The sequence below is a fragment of the Pseudonaja textilis genome, chromosome 16 (assembly GCF_049901715.1).
Source record: "Pseudonaja textilis isolate UNSWEBS1 chromosome 16, rPseTex1.2, whole genome shotgun sequence".
In the NCBI taxonomy this organism is placed as follows: domain Eukaryota; kingdom Metazoa; phylum Chordata; class Lepidosauria; order Squamata; family Elapidae; genus Pseudonaja; species Pseudonaja textilis.
In genome coordinates, this window is record NC_142005.1 from 907,864 (window position 1) to 928,585 (window position 20,722).

At 46.1% G+C, this 20,722-nt stretch overlaps 1 protein-coding gene across 25 annotated transcripts in view; it reads right to left on the minus strand.

Moving 5' to 3' along the window:
- NRXN2 (neurexin 2) overlaps positions 1-20,722 on the minus strand; it is a 336,628-nt gene that overhangs the window by 198,763 nt on the left and 117,143 nt on the right. For all 25 annotated transcript variants that reach the window (XM_087913745.1, XM_087913733.1, XM_087913746.1 and 22 more), the window contains 4 exons: positions 9,963-10,124; positions 5,217-5,655; positions 1,723-2,106; positions 488-691 (listed from right to left, as the gene is read on the minus strand). In XM_087913745.1, the coding sequence (XP_087769871.1) occupies positions 488-691; positions 1,723-2,106; positions 5,217-5,655; positions 9,963-10,124 (1,189 nt within the window). The remainder of the gene's footprint in view (positions 1-487; positions 692-1,722; positions 2,107-5,216; positions 5,656-9,962; positions 10,125-20,722) is intronic.

A 20,722-nucleotide genomic window follows, 5' to 3' on the forward strand; every position in this document is an offset into this window, starting at 1 on the left:
TCTGAAAATCATCAAAGCGAACTTCAGGCGAGAACAGGATGCTCTGAAGTGGAAATACTGAGAATCTGGAAGGTTTTGCAGCTCTCCAGTGTCAGAGGTCTCCAAACTTGGCAACTTTAAGACTTGTGGAATTCTGGAAGTTGAAATCCGCAAGTCTGAAAGTTGTTGCCACGTTTGAAGGCCCCTGCTCTAGTTTTACAAAGGGGGCCTTTACTCACGAGTATCCTCTCTGGGATGGCAAAATATATCATAGTTCTGCATGAGGCTCCAGGCCACTGAGCGCATTTGCATCTGCAGCTGAGCAGGTGGATTTTGCAATGGGGAAAAGCAGGTTTCTCTGAAGATTCTTCCGCCGGAATTAAATTACTGGTGAACCAGTCGGAGTCCCCACCCACCGCCTGGTTTCCACAGTGCGGCTCCCTGCACGGAGAGAGCTGGAGGCTGAGGAGGGGGCCAGTCCCTGGCAGGGTGAGGGCCAGCAGGTTACCTAGGTTGACCGTGAGTTTCATCTGCCCCCCGTCCAGCTCGAGGCGAAGGGTGTCGGCTGATTCCTTGGAGGTGGTGGCCATCATGAAGCCGTACGCTCGCTGTGACATGAACCGGAGGGACACGTCTTCGGCCTCGGTGTGCATGACCGTGGGCAGCATGATTTTCATGTACATGCTCCCGTCGTAGCTTAGCACAGTGGCCTCTGTCCGAGGGGAGGGGGGAGGGGAGAGGGGAGAGAAGCAAGAGAAGCAGGTCAGAGCGAGGAAAATGGGACCAGGTGCTTGGTCTGAATCAGGGGTCTTCCAACTTGACCGCTTGAAGACTTGTTGGACTTCAACTCCCAGAATTCTTTCTCCTCCAGCTCGGGAATTCTGAATCCAGAAGTCTTAAGCTTGCCAAGTTGGAAGGCCCTTGGTCTAAATCGGCAACTTTCAGGTGTGTGAACCTCAGCTCCCGGAGCTCCCGCAGCCGTTGAGCAAATCAAAGCAGGTTGGGGGAATATCTATCTCTCTACCTGTCAGGTAGAGGTGAGGAAGGTGGGATTCACGTTACCCCCAAACCACCCAATGGCTGGGTGGGCAAAACATGCCACCTTGGCTATTAAATGGACCCGTTTTCTGCCTTCACAAAATATACTTACTCGCTAAACTAAAGCGAGGAAGGAAGGAAGGAAGGAAGGAAGAAGGAAGGAAGGAAGGAAGGAAGGAAGGAAGGAAGGAAGGAAGGAAGGAGATTGAGAAGATGTAAAAGAGAGGGAGAGAAAGTAAGAGTAAGGAAGAGGGAGGGGGAAGGGAAGGGAAAGGAAGGAGGGGGAATTGGAGAGCAAGGGGAAGGCAGGAAGGTAAGAAAGGATAGATGGAGGGAGGGAGGGAGGGAGGGAGGGAGGGAAGGAAGGAAGGAAGGAAGGAAGGAAGGAAGGAAGGAAGGAAGGAAGGAAGGAAGGAAGAACAAGAAAAGAGGGAGGGAGGAAAGAAGGGAGGGAGCGAGGGAATTGGACAGCAAGGGGAAGGCAGGCAGGCAGGCAGGAAGAAAGGAAGGTGGGAATGAAGGAAGAAGGGCAATAAAAGAGGGAAGGAGGGAGGGGTGCTTGATTCAATGAAAGCTCACCATGAGACCTGACCACTGCCGTAGGATTGCAGCCACCCGATTGCAATCGAGCCCGGTTCACGAGGTTGTGTGAACCCATCCCGAGACCTTTTGGCCTACACCTCCCTCCCACCCGCTCGTCCTCACCTCTCTCACACAGCCGGCCCAGGTAGCCGGTGCCCAAGCAGTCGCAGATGAAGCGGTTCCAGCCCTCCCGGCACAGGCCTCCGTTGTGGCAGGGGGTGCTGCCACATTGCTTGAGGGTCTCCCGGGAGCAGAAGCTGGAGACCCCCGAGACGCTCTGCACCTCAGCCAAGCGGCGCACATCCCGGCTCTTGCCATCAATGAAGAGGTCCCGCACGCAACCCACGTAGCCGTAGTTCAGGAAGGCTGTCCAGACCTCCGGGGGCAGGATGAGGTCCAGGCGGTTCTCGGGAAGCCCCCCCAGGTACATCTCGCTGTCCAGGTCCAAGATCTCGCTGTCGCCGCTGGCCAGGAAGGGGGTGCTGCGGCTGTTGACCGAGATGGAACCTGGGAGAGAGAACGGCTCAAGCTCAACGCAGGGGACAGTCGGACAATAGGGAGAGGAGCCCCCGGCTGAATAACAGGCGGAGGAAGAGACTTGGGGAGGACCCACTCTTAACTTTTCAGGGGATAAAAGGAGATGAGGAGATTCGTACTTTCAGGCTTGCAAGACTGAGCCTGGGCTCCCAAGTAGACCAGGCAGGAAACAATCCATCCATCCCAAGAGAGCTGGAAAGGGACCTTGGAGGTCTTCTAGTCCAACCCCCTGCTCAAGCAGGAAACCCTCTATCATTTCAGACAGGTGGCTGTCCAGCCTCTTCCTAAAGTCCTCCAATGATGGAGCACCCACGACTCCTGGTGGCCAGCAGTTCCACCAGTTAATTGTCCTCACTGTCAGGAAATTTCTCCTTAATTCCAGGTTGCTTCTCTCCTTGGTTGGTTTCCCTCCGTTGCTTCTTCTCCTGCCTTCTGGGGCTTTGGAGGAGAATCGCTTGACCCACCCACCACTTCCTTGGGGCAGCCCCTCAAATCCTGGAAGGCTGCTATCATGGGAGTCCCCCCTCCCCCAGGCCTTCTTTTCCCCAGAGTGGCCAAACCCAAATCCTGCAACTGTTCGTCATGTGTTTTTGTCTCCAGTCCAGAGGTGGGTATTCAGCAGGTTCTGACCAGTTCTGGAGAACCGGTAGCAGAAATTTTGAGTAGTTCGCAGAACCGGCCAATCCCGCCACCTCTGACTGGAGATGTTACAGTCTCCTTCCCCTGCCCCGCCCACCAAGCCCCGCCCACAGAACCGGTAGTCTATCCCACCACTGCTCCAGTCCCCTCATCATCCTGGTAGCTCTTCTTTGCACTCTTTCCAAAGTCTCCGTGTCCTTTTTGTAATGTGGGGACCAAAACTGGATGCAGCATTCCAGGCGTGGCCTTATTTTAGAAAGTGGCACTGATACTTCATGTGATTTTGATTTTATGCCTGTTTATGCAACCAAGGATTGTACTCAGGGGTGGGATTCAAATTTTTTAACAACAGGTTCTGTGGGCGTGGCTTGGGCGGTGGGCGTGGCTTGGTGGTCATGTGACTGGATGGGCATGGCCAACTCAATATCACTCACATCAAGGCACGCATCTCCTCGCCTGCCCTCTCAAGACTGTGGGGATGCTGCAACAGTCGTAAGTGTGAAAAAGGGTCATAAGTCACTTTTTTCAGTGCCATTGTGACTTTGAATGGTCACTCCACTCAAACAAAGTACCAGCAAAGGAGGGGAAAAAAACTCCAGAGAGGTTCCTGAGACAGGAAGTCCAGTCCTGCCAAGAATGTAATAAGGGTTAACGGGGAGGCAGTTTCTGTAAGCAACACCAGAATGTTTCCTTCCTGCCTTCCTTACAGGATTAGCCCAGTAATTTCTTCTAACAACCGGTTCTCCAAACTGCTTAGAGTGTTAACATCCGGCTCTAGCGAATAGGTGCGAACTGGTAGAATCCCACCCCTGATTGTACTAGTTTTTTTGGCTGCCGCCGCACACTGTTATCATTGTACTTTATGGTATGGCAACATGAACAGAATCTTTCCAGTCTGAAAGTACACATCTCCTGCTATGTCTTTTTACCGCCTGATAAGTTAGGACGGATCCTTCTCTTTACCAGAAGTGTCCAAACTCAAAACAGGAGCCCCCTGGCACATTTGCGGGATGACACATTTCTGAAACAGGTCCAAACCATCTATTTCTAGTCCAAAACTTTGGAATTTCAAACATTTTGCATGCCGTCAAATATCTATAACGTGTGTTTCGTTTTAAGTTTGCTTTTAATTAAAATGCTTTGCAGGTAGTCCTCGACTTACGATCATAATTGAACCCAAAACTTCTGTTGCTAAGTAGAACACTTGTTAAGTAAGCTTTGCCCCGTTTTACAATCTTACTTGCCACAAGTGTTAAGTGAATTACTTCTGTTTTTAAGTAAGTAACATGGTTGTTAAGTGAATCTGAGTTCCCCCACTGACTTTGCTTGTCAGAAGCTCTCAAAGGGGAAGCCAGATTCACTTAACAACCATGTTACTAATTTAACAACTGCAGTGATTCACTTAACAAATATGGCAAGAAAAAAAATCATAAAATGGGAGAAACTCACTTAACTAATTTCTCACTTAGCAACATAAACGCTGGGCTCGTAAGTCGAGGATTCCCTGCATTAAATTCACCTGTTTTCTGCCACTGCCCAATCCCTTCAGCCGTGAATCAACCTCAAGGGTGCATCATAAGCCACACCAAAGCTAACCAGAGCCACTATGAACCAGGCTTGTTATGCCAGAGCAGTTACTGGATCAGTAACTGAACGGTGAAAGATCCTGTTGAAATCACAGGGCCGGACTGGCAAATAGGCTTCAAACCAGGAACTCCTGCGGATTCCTGAGTGAAACAGCAGACAGGGAGGGAAAAGAAGATTCGGGGACTGCCAACGGCCCTTCCATTTCTCTGAGAATAACACGGAGACAAAATGGGAAGAAAAAAAGGCAGCGAGGGTCTCTTCCCAAATTCCCTCTGCTCTGCTGCCAACACAAGACTACATAGTGAACCTAATGTATTACTATGGTTTTCCTGTCTGTTTGTCTGTCTGTCACTTTCATTAGCCAAGATGGTGCAACGCGGGGCGACAATTTTTGAATCGCAGACCCGCAACTCTGCTCACTGAAAGAAGGAGTAGAGCCACCGCTCCACATATCATTGAAACCTCAAGGATCTCTGTACAAATTATACTGGCCAACCTATGGCTGCAGCACTTCTGCGGTCCCTGCCAGCTTCCCATGAAGTCCATGGGGAAGCCGTCAGGAAGTCAAAAGTTGGAAATCGTGCCTGTTTCCACTGTCTTTTTGCCTGCCTGTGGTCCGTTTGTTAATGTCTCCGAGTAAGTAAACATTGACAAAGGAAAACCCAACAGGTTGTATAAGTTGCCTAGCAAAGAAAGAAATTGATCTGGATGATGAAACTACAACTTCTTTCGCCTGTCTCTCTGTCTCTCTCTCTCTCGCACTGCTGAAGCATCACCCCACCCGACAGCCTCTATTTCCTTGCCCATCTTGGCTGCAGGGGAGACAATGACGCACGATCCGGAGGCATACCCACCCTTGCGCCCATCGCGCTGGAAGTCCACGTGGCACCACTCCCCGTCGTTCACTTTCTTGGTGCTGGCCCGCATTTTGATGCCCCCCGAGCCCATGTCCAGCAGCAGGTAAAGGTAGCCGTCCAGAAGCTCCATGGCGAAATAATCTGCCTTGTGCATGCGCTCCGATCGGCTCTCCTTCGGCGGCTGCAGTCGGCCGTGGCTGAAGAGGAGAAGCCCATTGGGTTCGGTGGTCCGGAAATCAAAGGAGATGGAGCCGGTCTTCTTGGTGTTCCACTTGGGCAGGGAAATGTACGCCTCGGGCGACTCGAAGGTGACCGGATCGAGGGCGGCGACGTTCTCGCAACGGAAGACCAGGTCCCCGTTGATCTTCATCTTAGGGTCTCCTTCCTTGGCCAAGCGTGACAACTCCAGTTTGAAGTCATTGTTCTTGTAGACCACCTACAAAGAAAGGAGAAGAGCGTCAGTGGAAAGTTCTCAACTGTCCAGGACACGCTTGTCTCGAAGGTGCTTTTTTCAAAAGGCAACTGGACTTTTGTTCTTCCTTGAGGATGTTTCGCTTCTCATCCAAGAAGCTTCTTCAGTTCATGAAGAAGCTTCTTGGATGAGAAGAGAAATGCCTTCAAGGGAAAAAGAAGTCCAGCTGCCTTCAAGGAAAAGGCCCCTCTGGCACAAAGGAGAAGAGCAGCAGCGCCAGCGAGACATCATCAGTGGCCCCCTCCTCTAACTGCCATTGTCGGTTTCGCACAATTTGAATCGCCTGGTCAGTTTTGATCAACCAGACCACTGCGCTGGCTGGAGCTGAATTCAACTCAGAATCAGGTCCGTATTGCAGGCCTCAATGCCAACAGATTGAAGGGTTTCCCAGTTTGGCATCACACTGGTGACGACTGTTCCAGCCAGCTGGAGGCGGCCTTGCCTGAACAAACCACATAGGAGGGACGGTTGATGTTGCAATATGGTCTCCAGATCGGGGGCATCAGATCCAATTCGGAAAAAAAAATCAGAGGAGTTCCACAATCATGCCGCCAAACCAAAACCTCGCAAAATTAATACAGGTCCTCCTTGATTTATGGCCTTCACCGAGTCCAGAATTCTGGCCACAAGTCATGCAGGTTGGTTAGGAGGGTCAATGTTAGTATTGCTATTGTGGCCATTGTTAAGCGAATGTGGCGGTCGTAAAGCCAATGATTGTGAAGCAAATGTCATGATCCCTAAGTGAATTCGCTGTTCGCAATTGTTTGGGGTTGTTCTTTCTTGCCAGAAACCAGAGGTAAATGGCAGTTTATGCCCCCCGCCAAACAAAATTGCCTACGTGGCAAGAGGGTTGGCTAATAAATTTTACAAATACATAAATAATAAATACTTAATTTAAAAAATTGTAAATTGCAGTCATGTCACTGCCGGTCTGTTGCCCAGTATCTAAAATGCAAAGATGTGACTGGGACAGACAAACCATAAGAACTTTGAATCCAGATGTTAAGTATTGGCAGTCCTCGACTTACAACAGTTAACAAAGGTGGTATTTATATGGTGCTTGTTGTAATGTAGCTTTTTAGATGTAGATTGGGGTGTCATTGGCTGTTGTTTTCTTGTGCTGGCAAGCCTTCCCCTCCTAAGTACGTGATAAGCTGGGGGTAAATCAGCACATTGTTGCTGATTGATGTGGGACATTTCCCAGGCTTCAATCATTTCCCTGGCTGTTTTTGGGCCTGCTCTGCCAACAATCTTAGTAGCTGTAAAATTGAATGTACGTCCTTGTTCATTGCAAAGTCAGACCAATGACTTTGGGTCTCCTCATCTGAATGCTTGCTTGGGTTCTTTCGATCTGGGGATTACTTCCTCCCCTTCTGTCCTACATAGTCACAGGAGCAATCCTTGCAGGGGATCCAGTAGATTACATTGGAGGTAGGCATGGCACACTGCCAAAACACTACCACAGGAGCAGGGGCGGGGTTCAATATTTTTAACAACCGGTTCTGTGGGCGTGGCTTAGTTGATGGGCATGGCTTGGTGGTCATGTGACTGGCTGGGCGTGGCCAGCTCAACATCAGACACATTGAGGCACACATCTCCTCGCCTGGCCTCTCGTGACTGTGGGGATGCTGCAACAGTCGTAAGTGTGAAAAATGGTCATAAGTCACTTTTTTTCAGTGCCATTGTAACTTTGAATGGTCATTCCACACAAGCAAAGTACCAGCAAAGGAGGGGGAAAAAACTCCAGAGAGGTTCTTGAGACAGGAAGTCCAGTCCTGCCAAGAATGTAATAAGGGTTAACGGAGAGGCACTTTCTGTAAGCAACCCCAGAATGTTTCCTTCCTGCCTTCCTTACAGGATTAGCCCAGTAATTTCTTCTAACAGCCGGTTCTCCGAACTGCTTAGAATGTTAACAACCGGTTCTAGCGAATAGGTGCGAACTGGTAGAATCCCACCCCTGCATAGGAAGATGAACTGTAAATCCCAAAGGTGCTTTTTTTTTCAAGAGGCAACTGGACTTCCTGGTTTTTCTCTGAAGACGTTTCGCTTCTCTTCTTGGATGAGCAGCAAAATGTCTTCAACAGAAAAAGCAGGAAGTCCAGCTGCCTCCTGAAAAAGTACGTTTGGGAAACACAAACACAAACCTGACTGAGAATCTCCATAGTTATGCATAGTAAAGATTGCTTTACTGGAGGAGGTAGATATTTCCAAACTCATTGTTAGCCTCACATTGGAAGCTTGGAAGGCAGAAACTCTGGTCCCAGTGACTGACCCAGATTGGACCCTGCAACAAGTAGGCTCTTGTAAGCCCTTTGAGGTAGACCAGGCTAGGAAACCCCAGTTATAAACGCTGATGCTATTTTTACTAGGTAAAAGGTAAAGGTTCCCCTTGCACATATGTGCTAGTCGTTTTCTGACTCTAGGGGGCGCTGCTCGTCTCCGTGACAAAGCCGAAGAGCCAGCGCTGTCCAAAGACGTCTCTGTGGTCACGTGGCCACCAGGACTAAACGCCAAAGGTGCACGGAGGAACGCTGTTCCCTTCCCACCAAAGGGGTCCCTATTTTCCTACTTGCATTTTTTTACGTGCTTTCGTAACTGCTAGGTTGGCAGAAGCTGCTGGGACAAGGAACGGGAGCTCACTCCGCGATGCAGCGCTAGGGATTCGAACCACCGAACTGCTCTGATTGACAAGCTCAGCGTCTTAGCCACAGAGCCACCGCACCCCCATATTTTTATTAGAGAGTTATAGAAAGGGGCTCCTGGGAGCTCGAAAGTGTCTCCCACCCTCCCTGCCTTTATTTACATACCCCAAAAGAGATGCTTTCCCAGGGTAGTCCTTGATTTACGACTGCAACTGAGGCCAGAATTTCTGTTGTTTTGTGGCTCATGCTAGAATTTATGATCTTTTCTTGCCAGTGTTGTTAAGTGAAGCACTTCAGTCGTTAACTGGATCCAGTTTCCTCTCACCCCACAGTGATTTTGCTTCTTGGAAGCGGCCTGGGAAGCTCGCAAAAGGTGACCTCGTGTTCCCAGGATGCGGCAACCACCGTAAATGCACGCTGACAGCCACGCACCCGCATTTTGATCCTGTGACTGTGGCAATGCGCAATGGTTGTAAGTGTGAGGACCAGTCATAACTCAACTTTATTCAGTGCTATTGGTTGCTAAATGAATGTTTGTAAGTTGAGGATCTGTGCAGTTCTGGTCCAGGCTCAGGTTCCTTTTATCTTACCGTTGTCTTGTGTGTGGTTCTTCCTCCGAGTCCGTCTCACAGCTGCACATCTTACCTGAACAAACTCCCTCACTAAATGAACCATCATCCTGTCCCAGGGGACTTCTTAGCTTGGACAACCACAAGCACACAGAAGGAGACTTGGGTTGCCTATAAACCAGCCCACCCAGTGTCCTCCAAAGGTAGGGAAGTGATTGCTCCCAGAATTCCTAGCTCCCAAGACCACGAGGACTAGAAACTTTACATGTTAAATGGATTTATAAAGGCTGCCCGTCTCACGAAGGCAACGCTGGGCCAACAACGCATGAAAGTGATAAAAACAGTATTAGTGGTAGACGCAGTGAGCCACATGCAGATCTATATGTTGTGAAGTGGAAACACCACTTCACAAATGTGTGGCACAACATAGGAGAACAAACCCATCAGGATTAGATTGAGTAGTCCATCTGCATTTGAAGACAGCAAAGTCGCCTTGGCAAATCGGCGGCAATACAAATCTAATAAATTAAATAAAGTTAAAAAATTGGCACAGAGAGGACCGCTGGTTTGAAAGAGGGGTCGAAGAGGCCACCTAAGTCCAAATTTAAACAGCCCTCCCTCAACAGAGAGGGAAGGAGGCGTTGTCCATCTCCAGTCTACAACCCAGCTCCTTTCAGCAGTTCCAAGAAGGCTCCACGCCCCTTTGCACTACAGACAAACCTCCACGTGGCCTCGACGGCTCTCTAAAAGGATGCAAATGACCAGCTGTCTGCAAGGAGGATCAATCCTTCCCTTCCCCACCATCCAGTCAGAACTGAAGAAGCTTCTTGGATGTGAAGCAAAATGAAGAAAAAACAGAAAGTCTAGTTGCCTCTTGAAATAAGGCACCTTTGTGACATATTGGTGAAATTAAAAACAACCACCACCATGTTAAGAAATGTGGGGAACGGACAGGTTGAGGGGAGGAGACGCGCCCTCAACCTTCCTCCCCTTCAGCGCTAAGTTCAGCCTTCCTCCCCGTCCCACCTGGTCCCAACCATCCCCCCCCCCGGCAACTCACATCCTTGAGGCATCCCATAAAATTGTTGCTGACGGGGGATCCGGGCAGGTCCGCCGTGTTGGGACTCCCTCCGATATAGAAGAAGTCGTCCGACCCCAGCATGGTATAGTCCTCTTGGGTGTATCCGGTGGTGGTCAGGATTCCGTCCACGGAGATAGTCACCTGTCCGTCGTGAGTGCAGGGGTTGTGGGGAGGGGGAGGGGGTGGGGGGAGACAAGGAGACAACAGAGTGTTAACCAACCAGGGGACTGATGGGAGAAGGGGGGTGAGGGCTCGGGAAATGGGGCTGCCAAACTTATTTTCTGGTCTGGTTGTCTCTTCGGAGAAATGCCACGGTATTTTTTTCCACCCTCGGGTGGGGTGTTTGGGCGAAGGGGAGGGAAGACGGACAGACAGAGCAGCTGTCACGGGGAGAACATCTGCACAAGACTTGATGGTCCAGAAGGGGATCTGAGCACCATGTCTAGGCTAAGCGACCCACCCCCACACAGGCTCTGTGTTCTCAGCATGCCCGCTGCCCGATGCTCCGGCGAGTTGCAAGTTGGCCTGGCCAACCGAGGGCTGCCCTTTCCCGCGGCTGTTGTGGGGAGGGGAGCATGTAGAGCCGGAGGGGAGAAATCCAAATTTGGGGAGCAGGCGAGACACAGACGAGGCCAAAGGGACGCTTATACCTGCAGAAGAAGAGTGGCTTTGCTTGGCTGGAGCCCGTGAAGTTCCTGGTTTCTCCGCTGCCGACAACCTTCGGGACACTTTTAGCAGCTAGGTTCGCACAACACGCTAGGCTTCGGTGAACGCTTGGCTCGTCTGAACCTGAGCATCTTGCGGGAACCCAACTCTCCCTTCAATCTGTCATGGAAACCAGACCAGCCCCATCGCTTGTTTGGGCGTCGGACGTTTCGTAAAACACTGGAGCTGCAATTTGTTAACCTGGGTTTAGGACGGATGGGGTGGAAATCCCAGGCCCCTCCCGGGGGTGGGGGTGTCTGGCATCTGCCCACCCCTCATCTGTGTTCTCTTTGTCGTTTTCTTCTTTGCTGGTTACTAGATACAGATACAAATTAACAGAGTTGGAAGGGACCTTGTAGGTCATCTAGTCCAACCCCCTGCCCAAGCAGGAGACCCTACACCATTTCTGACAGATGGCAGTCCAGTCTTCTCTTGAAAGCTCCCACAACTTCCGAAGGCAACTTCTGTTCCATGGGCTGATTGCTCTCACTGTCAGAAAAATTTCTCCTTATTTCCAGGTTGAATCTCTCCTTGATCAGTTTCCATCCATTATTATTCCTTGTCTGGCCTTCAGGTGCTTTAGAAAATAGCTTGACCTCCTTCCTTCTCTCTGGGGTAGCCCCTCAAATACTGGAAGATGCTATCCTCTCTTCCCTTCACTAGACTAGCCAGGCCCAGTTCCTGCAACTGTTCATCGTATGTTTCAGCCTCCAGTCCCCTCATCATCCTGGTTGCTCTTCTCTGCACTCTTTCTAGAGCCTCAACATCTTTTTAATAGTGTGGTGACCAAAACTGGATGCAGTACTCTAGGTGTGGCCTTACTAAGGCTTTATAGAGTGGGATTAGTACCTCCCTTGATCTCGATTGTATCCCTCTGTTAATGCAGTTTAGGATTGCATTGGCTTTTTTGGCGGCTGCTGCACACAGCTGGCTCCTATTTAGCTGGTTGTCCACTAAGACTCCAAGATCCCTCTCCCAGTTCCTGCTATTGGGCCTGGTTTCACCCACTCTGTATGTGTGCTTTTGGTTTTTCTTGCCTAAACATAGGACTTTTCTCTACACTGAATTTCATTTTGTTAGATAGAGCTCAGTGTTCAAGTCTGTCAAGATCCATCGGGATCTTGAGCCTATCTTCTAGGATGTTGGCTATTCCTGACAGACTAGGATGGATGTCAGCCATAATTGCAGAGCCAAGAACATAAACTGTAGTGATTGTGATGCTTCTGAGAAGTTGCTAACTTCTGAACCTAGCAATGTAAAAAAAAAAAAACTTTCGGAAAGAAGGCAGAGCCTCCTCACTGACGGATCATAGATCGCGACTCTCTGCAGCTATGCTCTGTGCTCTTTTGTTGGAGAGCCCCAATTATTACGATTAGGGGCTGAAGCTGCTTTGGAGGGGCGGTGGAGTAAGGGGAAGCCACAAGCCAGGTTGAGGGGAGCTGCATCTCCCCTCCGGGCTTGGTCTTTTTCCCCCCGAAGACGACTGCAGTGGTGGTTTAAAATGGCCACCCCGAAGAGGAGGACTCAGCTGGATTAAGATTTGTGCAGGAGGGAAGAAAGAGGTGGATAACATCTGAACTGGGGCAATACAACTAAACAAAAGTACCCCGGGATTAAGGTAACATGGAATTTTTTAAAAAAGAAAAGTGAGCGGCAAAATTACAAAGGGACAGGAAAAAAAATAAGAAAATATTTTTGATGGCTAAGTGGGGCTTCGAACCAGGAAAGGAAGAAGCTGGAACTAAAGATTTAATTAAATTGGACTAAAATATTTTGGCAATAAACAGGCATAAAATAAAGCTGGACTTAAGACTGTCAAATAATAATAATAATAAAGTTTACAAATTGGAGACTGGACTGTGCTGGAATATTGAGGTTCGAAAAACCCTAAATAAAAAAATAGGAGAAAAAGGTGAAGACTTTGTATAATGGAAAGTGCCACCTTTTGACAAAAACTTGAGCTCAAACAAAAGGGAAAGCATCCTGTTTCTGAATGAACTTGTGTGGATATAACTTTAAAGAAATATTGAAACAAAGTAAGAATCTTAGAAGGTGAAAGCAGAACCAGAATAAAGAAAAAAGCAAGGAAAGACTGACTGGGATTGATTGATGTTTTTGGTATAGACCCTGGGCTGGAATAACTGAGAACTTTAGAAAACTGAAAGAAGAAAGAAGGAAAGTAAAAGGTGGTTTTTTTTTTGTGGACTTTAACGATCATAAAATATAAGAATGTGTAATGATGATATCTCTTCGGGAATTAAAAATGGAACTTAAAAATATGAGAGAATTACTACAGGAAAGAGGCGGATCACTTTGCTCTGTGTTAGAAAAAATGGAAATGGCGATTGAAGAACAAGAAGAAAGAGCTTCAGAGGAGGAGGAGTCGACTCAAGGAGAAGGCATTTTAAATAGACAATTAATACAAAGAATGCTACAAAGAAGTGGGGAAAGAAAGAAGGTTAAAAAGTTGAAATTTAAGAAGGCAATCAAAAGGGGGAATACCTGTGAAGTCGGGAAAGGCAGACAGACCCAACAGAAAAGGGGAAAGGAAGATATTAAGAAAGAGAAGGATATAAACTGGAATGAGAAAAGATATGGGGAAAAGAGGGGGAGGAGAAGCAGTAAGAAACATGTACATGAAATAAAGAAATAAGGAAACAGTAAAATGTTGAAAAGAAATGGTTTTTTCAGAGATAATGGTTGATGAATTAAAAAAGGGATTCTGCAGGGTGACAAGGTGTAATAAGAATATTTCTGCAATTAAAAATATTTAGAAAATAGGGTAATATGGATACTGATAACTCTTATTAAAAATTAAGGGGGGGAAATATGCTGCGGAATCCAAATGAAAAGATGTAATGATTATTATTGTAACTTCTTAAAAATAATGGTTTATTGGGAATGAGGATGAGGGAATAAAGGTATATTTTAATCATTGAGGTGTCACACTCAAAGCAGTAAAAGGGGGGAAACCTATACTTGTTTTTTTTCTTTAGTGTTAAAATTTGTATTAATCTAGAATTTATAAAAAGAATGTGTAATGGAAAAGGAATATGACAGACTAAAGAACCAACTAAATTAATAAGTTAATATAGACTATTAAAAGCAAGGAGAGACATTGGTAACCTTTATTATTATTATTATTCAAACACATCTTGTTTATCTTTATTATTAAAATAAATATTAAAGGATTATATTTGAAATAATTGAAATGAAACACAAAGATATTTCGACTGAGATTAATGAAAGAGGCTAGAATTAATGTGTTTGCTTCTCTCCTTACTGAAAATTTGGAATGGAAAAGGTAATAATAGAATTAAGTATGCATATATGAATGTATAATTGCTGTCATATTTGTATGTAAAGGTGATGACCCGGAAATATGTTGTCCACTAAAAAGAGATTTTTGTTTTTAATGTGAAAAACTGAATAAAATTTGTAAAAAAAAAAAAAAAAGAAAATTCCAAACAGGGCAAGTGCCTGCTTTCTGTATCATGATTTATTTCCAGAGACAGGGCCTAAAAGCCATTTTAGAAAATAAAAATGACGGGTTGTTGTGCCCTGAGGGTTGGTGAGCAACATGCCCAACTACCCAGGAGAAGAAATAGTTAGTTGGACTCCAGGGAGCCTTGCGGAGAGGCTTAGATGCCAGGGAACAGCCGCGTGAATTCACTTTCAGAAAAAGGGGGATCCAAAGGAGGGTGGCCATTTTGTGAAGGCACTCACAGGAGGCCTTTAAAACTCCAAGATCGGCCACCAGCTGAAAGGCAGCTTCCTAGTAAGCCTTTCAGATCCTCTCGGTGGCTTGAGAAAAATTTTCAACACGAGCAATCCTGTATCCTTTTTATCAGTATTGTACTGATTTTTTTTTCTGTTTTGTTTTATTGGATGACGCCCAGAGCCGGCTTGGACTTGGGTGGTGCCTAAATTGAACAAATTAAATATAAATATAGGTCGTCCTCAACTTACAACCACAACTGAATTTATGTTAAGTGAGAACTTTGTTAAGTTAGCTTTATCTCATTTTGCAATTTTTCTTGGCACTGTTGTTAAGTGAATCACTGCAATTGTTAAATTATGAGGATGCTGCAATGGTCATAAGTGTGAAAAATGGTCATAAGTAACTTTTTTCACTACTGTTGTAACTTCAAATGGTCACTAAATGAACTGTTGTAAATCAAGGACTATCTGTACACATGTTTAGAGCCAAGGGATTGGTCAGTTATATTGTCTTCAGGTACTCTAACATTATCTATCTATCTATCTATCTATCTATCTATCTATCTATCTACCTATCCATTTATCTATCTACCTACCTATATCTATGGCATTCAGCTTTGTTCGGGTATTTTCCCACGTCATTATAGTTGTGCTTTTAAAGTTGTAGCAACGTTTTGGCAGAATCTCATCTGCTATCATCAGGCTTCTGTATTGTGTATTGTCTATCTATCTATCTATCTATCTATCTATCTATCTATCTATCTATCTATCTATCTATCTATCTATCTATCTCTATCATCTACCTGCCTACCTATAGCTATCATTTACCTATCTCTCTCTCTACCTACCTTACCCACCTACCTATATCTATCATTTACCTACCTACCTCTCGATCCATCCATTATCTATCTATCTATCTATCTATCTATCTATCTATCTATCTATCTATCTATCTATCTATCTATCATATATCTGCCTACCTATAGCTGTCATTTACCTACTTATCTCTCTTGATCCATCCATTATCTGTCTGTCTGTCTGTCTGTCTGTCTGTCTGTCTGTCTGTCTGTCTGTCTATCTATCTATCTATCTATCTATCTATCTATCTATCTATCTATCTATCTACTTACCTACCTACCTACGTACCTACCTACCTACCTACGAGGGCTATCCACAAAATAGATTATGTTTTCGTCTGTAGCAAGAAGGGGCTAGCGCGGCCATCTTTGGTCTGTGCGTCCACTGCTCAGTCTGCATCTAGTTGTGCTAGTGGGAGGTTCGTATCGTTGCTCGTTATTTCACAGCAAACGTTTGAAATGTGTGCTGCAATTGAAAATCCCGCGAGTTGTGAGGTGCGATCAGTGATAAGGTTTCTGTTGGCAAAAAAACATAAACCGATTGAAAATTTTCGGCAACTGTGTGAAGTGTACGGGGACAACATCATCACTGAAGGTGGAGTGTGCCAATGGTGCATTAAGTCTAAAGATGGCCGAACTACGGCACTCGAGAAGTCCTGAATGCTTTCGCTTGGTGGAAGATCGGGGCTGTAGGGCAGATGAGGAAAAATCTCCCACTTGAAAGCATCAGTTGCCAAAAAGGAATTCTGGCAGGATATTCTACCCTCTTCTCCCCAAAAAGCTGATTTTACTGGGAAAAAAAAGAAGACTTGGCACTTAAAAACAGACAAGCAAGCAGGCAAACGAGAAAACTCTTTGGGAATCCCAGGTATGTATAGATAGTCCTCAACTTACGACCACAATCGAGCCCAAGTGAGACTGTTATTAAGCAAGCTTTGCCCCAATTTAACCACCTTTCTTGTCACCGTTGTTAAGTGGAATCACTGTAGTTTGTTAAGTGAGTAACGTGGTTGCTAAGCGAATCGGGCTTCCACGTTGACTTTACTTATCAGAAGGTAGCAAAAGGGAGGCGATCGCGGGGCCCCGGAACACTGCGACCGTCATAAATATGAATCAATTGCCAAGCGTCTGAATTTTGATCACGTAACTACGGGGACACCACAATGACCGTAAATGTGAAGAATGTTCGTAAGTCACTTTTTTCAGTGACATTGTAACTTCAAACGGTCGCTAAGTGAACTGTTGCAACTGGAGGACTGCCCGTATCAACAAAGAATACCCGCCCTCTGTTTAGAAAGCAGGTCCTCAGCTGGAATGATGGAGAAGCTGCCTCCAGGGGGAAAAAAAAGCCGACATCCTTGCTCGTCTGTTGTTTTACCCCCATTGTTGCCGTTGTTGGCTTCTATCTTTTATTTATAGCGAGGAGATTGGCTTGACTCGGGTCGGCTGGCAACCCAACCGCAAGCCATTTGGGGTGGCGTAAGCTTTGCTGCAGCCCGCGGAAATGCAGGGAGGCTCAATAGTTGTGGTTTCCAGCTTCCAAAGGCTGGACGGCCAAGGGGGGGCCTGGGGGGGGGGGTTCTGCGTTTGTCTGCTTCCTGGTTTGTTTTTAATTTGAAAAACAAAAGAGGGGAACGTTTGGCAGGCAGGATTCTCAAGGGCTGCCTGGCTCTTTCCCAAAACGCATTTGCTCTCAGGGCTGCCTTAAATAAATAAATAAATAAGTAAGTAAGTAAGTAAGTAAGTAAGTAAGTAAGTAAGTAAGTAAGTAAGTAAATCCCCAGGAAAAGAAGGGACTTGAATTCCTGAGATTTGGATAGAGGTAGTCCTCAGCATAGGACCATAATTTTCTGTTGCTAAACAAGACAGTTATTCAGTGAGGCACACTTTATTATTATTATTATTATGATTATTATGATTATGATGATGATGATGATGATGATGATGATTATTATTATTATTATTATTATTATTATTATTATTATTTGGGTGAAGTCAATCACTGCTGTTGTTAAGTAATCGTGTTTTTGTTCAATGAATTTGGCTTCCCGTTGACTTTTTGTGTTTTGGTCTGAAGCTGGCTGGCAAAGTTGCAGATGGAGCCAGTTAGAATGCAGGTTAACTCTGCTCACAGCCTGGAGTTCGATCCTTATGGGATTCAACATTGACTCAGCTTACCATCCCTTCGGTAAAATGAGGGCCCAGGTTGTTGGGGGAGGGGCAAGAGGCTGTAAACCACTTAGAGAGGGCTGGGAAGCACTGGGAAGTGGTAGATAAGTCTAAGTGCTACTGTTATTAGCTGTGGTGGTGCAGAGATTAGAATGCAGTATTGCAGGCTAATTCTGCTGACTGCCAGCTGTTCAATCCTGACCGGCTCAAGGTTGACTCAGCCTTCCGCCCTTCCGAGGTGGGTAAAATGAGGACCCAGAATGTTGGGGGCAAGAGGCTGACTCTATAAACCACTTTAGAGAGGGCTGTAAAGCACTACGAAGCAGTATATAAGTGCTATTGCTATTTTTTCCTTCCTTCCTTCCGGTTAGAATGTAGGATTGCAGGCTAACTCTGTCCATTGCCAGCAGTTCAATCCTAACCAGCTCAAGGTTGACTCAGCCTTCCATCCTTCCAAAGTCTGTAAAATGAGGACCCAGATTGTTGGGGCAAGAGGCTGATTCTGTAAACCAGGGGTCACCAACCTTTTGGACCGCGGGGACCACCAAACTCATAATTTTAAATCCCAGGGACCACTAACTGGTTCTGTGGGTGTGGCCTAATTTGTGGATGTGGCTTAGTGGTCATGTGACTGGCTGGACATGGCTTGTATGTAAATATTATAAATATTTATATAAATATTTAATTTTTTTATAAAAAAAGAGCAACTTTTACCCAAAGTCAGGCAAAGCAGGCAGGCAGATTGAGTTGCTCACAGAATCACACATACAGAGATCTATCTGCCATCGGCTACCTGAGTCTGTCACATAAAATTTGCTTGCCGTGAGTCTGCACTGAATAGTAGAACCTTCAGTCCTAAGGGAGATTCGGCTGTGCTTAAAAGCAGAGCCGAAGATCTAAGGACTAGCTAGAAAGCAAGAAATCCAACCATTTCCTGCTTTCTAGCTAATCTAAATCTCCCGGCACAGCAGAACAGCTGATGGTCAGGAAAAAAAAGGAAAAATAGCAATTTAGCAGGCAGAGGGTTCCCGCGGGTCATGTGGGCAGCGCAGCCTTGTGTTTCTGCGCAGCCTGGATTAATTGCTTTCGGGCAGGTGCTCTGGGGTGAGATTCCTTTGTGGCCCACCAAAATTTTCTCACGGCCCACTGCTGTAAACTACTTAGAGGGGGCTGTGAAGCACTGTGGTATATAAAAGTGGTATATAAGTCTAAGTGCTATTTCTAATTCTATGGCTATTGTATTCAGCAGCCGGCCTTGGATCATTCCTGGTTCAGACCAGGAAGCAGCTGGATGAAATGGGCTTGCAAAGAGGAAGGTAACTTGTAGGTTTCTTGCTACAGACAATGGAAGGGAATGCTAATATGCCTGAAGATGGAAACAGCATTCAAAAAATAATATTTAACAGAGACAAATGCAACACTGTGCATTTAACTGGCTTCGCTTAGGAAAGAAGGACTCTTAAGGGAGAGGTTGAGGCTGAGGAAAGAGCCAGCTTGAGAATTGTACTTGTAAAAATGATTTGGAATGTTAGTTGCCTGCAACTTGAGTTGATGGGCTGCAAGAAGATGAAGATAATTGAAAGTGTCAGCAGATGCATCATTTTTCAATTTAAAGGAAGAAATAATTCTGCTTTATTCTACATCTGTCTGAGCCCGACTTGAATTTTGTCTCTTGATCCACACATCAAACTTTAGGAAGGATTTGGAGAAAAGTGGAAGAGATTTAGAGCTAGGTCACAAGGACAAGCTCTGTGGGAAGAAAGCGGTGGAGTTGGCCATCTGGAGAAGATTAAAGAGATATGGTCACACGCTTCTAGGGCCATGGGAAGAAAACAAGGAGAGAAGCAACCTAGAACTAAAGAGAAACAGTGAAAAGAATGGATCGGTGGTACGAGTTGTCTCCAGAAGTTCTGGATGCATCACTTTTAAGAGGAGACTGGACAGCCATTTGTCTGGAATGGTCAGAAGGCACCTTGGAGATCATCCAGTCCAACCCCTAGCCAGCTCAGGAATCTGACACCACAACACTCTCAGCAGATGGCCAGTCTCTGTTTAAACCAGGGGTCTTCAAACTTGACAGCTTTAAGACTTGTGGACTTCAACTCCCAGAATTCCTCTTTCAGTCATGTTAGCTCAGGAATTCTTGAAGTCCACAAGTCTTAAAGTTGCCAAGTGGTTTAAACTTTCCAGCCAAGGAGGAAGCACCACAGACCAAGGAATCCGTAACTTTGGGGCTGATTCTATTCTGCCTAGAAGAGGAATCATACCAAGGGCTGGGAAAGAGAGAGAGAGTGGCAGAGCACCATTAGCGCCTCTTATCCAGTTAATTGCACTGGAAGAAAATTTACAGCATGTTCTTAAAATGGAATTTCTTTCACCTTGATAGTTACTGATGCATTTATTTGGGCTTTTATGCTGATGTGCTGTCTAAGGACTCCTTTATCTGAGAAATCATGTAATTTTTGCAGGATCCAATCTGTGTCCAGAGGTTTAGCCTTCGGACTCATGTCGGAGCCCATCCTTGAGACGGAAAGCTCGAAAGACAAAACCTCTGTCCCACTGACAGACTCAGACTGCATCCTGCAACCTTATCCTTGGACACGTAGATGGGCCTCCATCCATGTAATTCCAGAGTAGTTTTTGTTTAAAGAGCTGTCAGGTGTTAATTAGACCTCTTTAAGTTTGTACTTTTTTGAAGGACGCAGTGACTCCAGCATGGTTTTGGTTCAGAAAAGAGGACAGAAACTGAACGAAGGTTGCTAAGTGAGGCAATCCTACAGATAGTCCTCGATTTACGGCTGCAATTGGGACCAGAATTTGCACTGCTAAGCAAGACACTTGTTCAAGTGAGTCACGCCCAGTTTTATGAACTTTTTGCCACAGTTGTTAAGTGAACCACCGCAGTTGTTAAATGAATCTGGCTTCCCCCGTTGCTGAAACAGGATGCAGAAACAGGATGCAACAACCATTCTACATACCTGCCAGTTGATCAGGTGAGAGTGGAGGTGCAGCACTGCATGTGCCAGGATAGGTCAGCACTGCTGTAATTTCAAACAATTGCTAAGCAAAGGATTGCAAATGCAGGATTACCTGTACTACATTTCTCATGACATCTTAACAAAGAGCCACACCCAAGGAGGAATTTGGGGAGGGGGGCCAGCTCCACAAGGGGTGCTTACTGATATTTAGAGGGGAAAAAATGTAGATTCCTCCCTGACTGATTCGTTGGTTGGCTTTACATCGAAGATTCACACTAACTCTTTAAAAACTCGGTTACGTTGATAGGAC